The sequence below is a fragment of the Carya illinoinensis genome, chromosome 13 (genome assembly GCF_018687715.1).
Source record: "Carya illinoinensis cultivar Pawnee chromosome 13, C.illinoinensisPawnee_v1, whole genome shotgun sequence".
NCBI lineage: Eukaryota > Viridiplantae > Streptophyta > Magnoliopsida > Fagales > Juglandaceae > Carya > Carya illinoinensis.
The window spans coordinates 28452989-28455312 of NC_056764.1; the positions used below are offsets into that span (position 1 = coordinate 28452989).

Below are 2324 nucleotides of genomic sequence, written 5' to 3' on the forward strand. Positions count from 1 at the left end.
TTTGATTAATCATATTAATAAATTGCGCGTAACAAATACACAAAAATATATGTTACGTAATCGAACTCTTTTACAAAATAGTTGGCTCAAAGCTTGCGTACGTATTTGAAATTTGTTTTAGTAGGAGCCATTGTTCAAACAAGTTGATTGCATGTTGACAGCTGAGACCTTCGCCAAAAGGACAAAAAGGACGTGAAAACAACGTAACTCTTCCAAGTAAAATCCAGATCCACTTAACTGGATAAGCCCCCACCTCTTTTCCTCTCACCTTTTCCAAAAACACTACATATATGTAATTCCAAAACCCCATACACAATCTTTCGTTTTAAAACCCTGTTCGCTGTCTCATGATCTCTCCCCACTCTGATCATCGGCATACAATAACCGTTCCGTAAACAGTAGTACTCGACTTTCTCGATCGTGAAGTATATTACTTTATTAATTAGAAGAGAAATGAAAGCCCACGTCAGCAAACTACTCAGCTTCTTGTCGCTCACGTCAGTCGAACCCAGTACTGCAACGACTCCATCACCTCCGCCCGGGCCACCCTGGACGTTGGCGGAGGCCCCTAGCAGCGGACCGTACAAGTCCTCTATTGTTCTCGCATGGTTCGCCGTCCTTACCATTGCACTTTTCTTCCTCGGCTTCTTGTCAATCTGCATTCGCCGCTTCTCTGACAATCCCACCGCCGAGTTTTCCCATCGCCGAAGCCGACGTAGCCCGTATAGAACGTCGTCTTTTCCTACGTCAGAACTTCGAAGTTGGTCATACCGGAGTTCGGGATCGGACCCGGCGAAAATTCGGGCTCTGCCGGTGTACCAACACTGCGGGATTAATGAGAAGTACTACGAGACCATGGACTGCGCAATTTGCCTCGGCGAATTCCAGGAGGAGACCGTCAAGGTGATACCGTTTTGTAAGCACGTGTTTCATCCCCACTGCATTGACACGTGGCTGTATTCGCACGTGACGTGTCCGGTCTGCCGTGCCACCCGTTTATTCGATGACGAGAACGATAGAAGATCTACGGTTGGGAACCATGACACGTGTATAGAGGTTGGGGCGGTGGCTTGACATACATGAGGCGCTGCTCGATTAGTACAGGAGAGGGAATTACAAATTAACACAAGTGTATATTTATGGTAAAATTTGTAATTATCTTTTTAACATTTTTTTACGTGTAGATTGTAAAATAAATTACATGCTTTTTTATTATCAAATTTAAATGCTCATAGATTAATTTGTAGTGGAATATCTTCTTTATATAAAAAGTATCTATGAAATAAAATTTGTTGTTTTAACAGAAATTCTCAAACGGAAGTTATGATTTTTAATGAAAATTGTTAAAGCAGTTAAATTTAATTCACAATGAAATTTTCATTCAATTATGGTCCGTCCATATTCTGTGAAAGAAGAAGCTATCGATTAATTATGCACGGTACTCAGTGTGAGAGAGAGAGAGAGAGAGAGAAATGATGAGAGGGAGAGAGTGTGAGAACGAGAGTAGAAGAGACAAAGGCTTACCGTGCTCTGTTTTTGTTGTATAGAAACAGAGCTTGCCGTGTGGGTTGGAAGAATATGTCACCAGGCGATAATATACCCTATCTGTTCGGTGTTGCTGTATCTCCCATGACGCGGCTGCTGGCACCAAACTGGGTTGAGGACAAGGCAATAAGGGGTTACTCTGTTTTGATGGAGTAAAAACAGGGGTTGACTTCTGCGTGGTTCCCGGTAGTTGGCGTCGTGTGTGTGGTAAGGGTACGGTGGTTCGCATTGCGGCTGTGGTGACTGAGCAGGGTTGTTACGGTGGTGGTGCACTGGGGTAGCGGTGCCGCAAGACTTAAAGGAGGGCTGTGGCTATGGAAAAGCCGTAAGGTGCAACGTTTGGGAGGTTGCATGGTGCACGGTGGGCTTTGGCTTTGGTGATGGTCGTTACGGTGGGGAAGGGCCACGGTTCAACGGTAGTTGTGTTTGAATGTGGGACGCAGCCATGGGTTCACATCCTTTTGTTAGGAGGTTGTGGTACGGGGCATACAATTACAACTGAAGTAGAAATGAGAAAGAATAAAAGAAATAATAAGGAACTCCAATTGTAGAAGAATTTCACTTATAGCAAAAAGATTACAAGAATTTCTCTCTTGAATAAGGAGAGCACAATTGACAATACCCTCTCTTATAAAAGGAGAAAACTCACTCTTTCTTATAAAATGAGAGACAATATATAGGAGAAACCTCACTATTTTTCTCTCTAAAACTCTCTCTCTTTCTCTAAATTTTTCTTTCAAAATGGGATAGGTTTCTAAAAGCAAAAACATGTATTTATA

General features: G+C 42.7%; 1 protein-coding gene across 1 annotated transcript; it reads left to right on the plus strand.

Annotated features, from left to right (window-relative positions):
- The first annotated feature begins 222 nt into the window (after positions 1–222).
- Positions 223–1259, plus strand: LOC122291571 (RING-H2 finger protein ATL57-like). Its single transcript, XM_043099358.1, has one exon. The coding sequence runs from the start codon at positions 454–456 to the stop codon at positions 1072–1074; it is 621 nt and encodes a 206-aa protein (XP_042955292.1). The 5' UTR covers positions 223–453; the 3' UTR covers positions 1075–1259.
- Positions 1260–2324: the final 1065 nt, after the last annotated feature.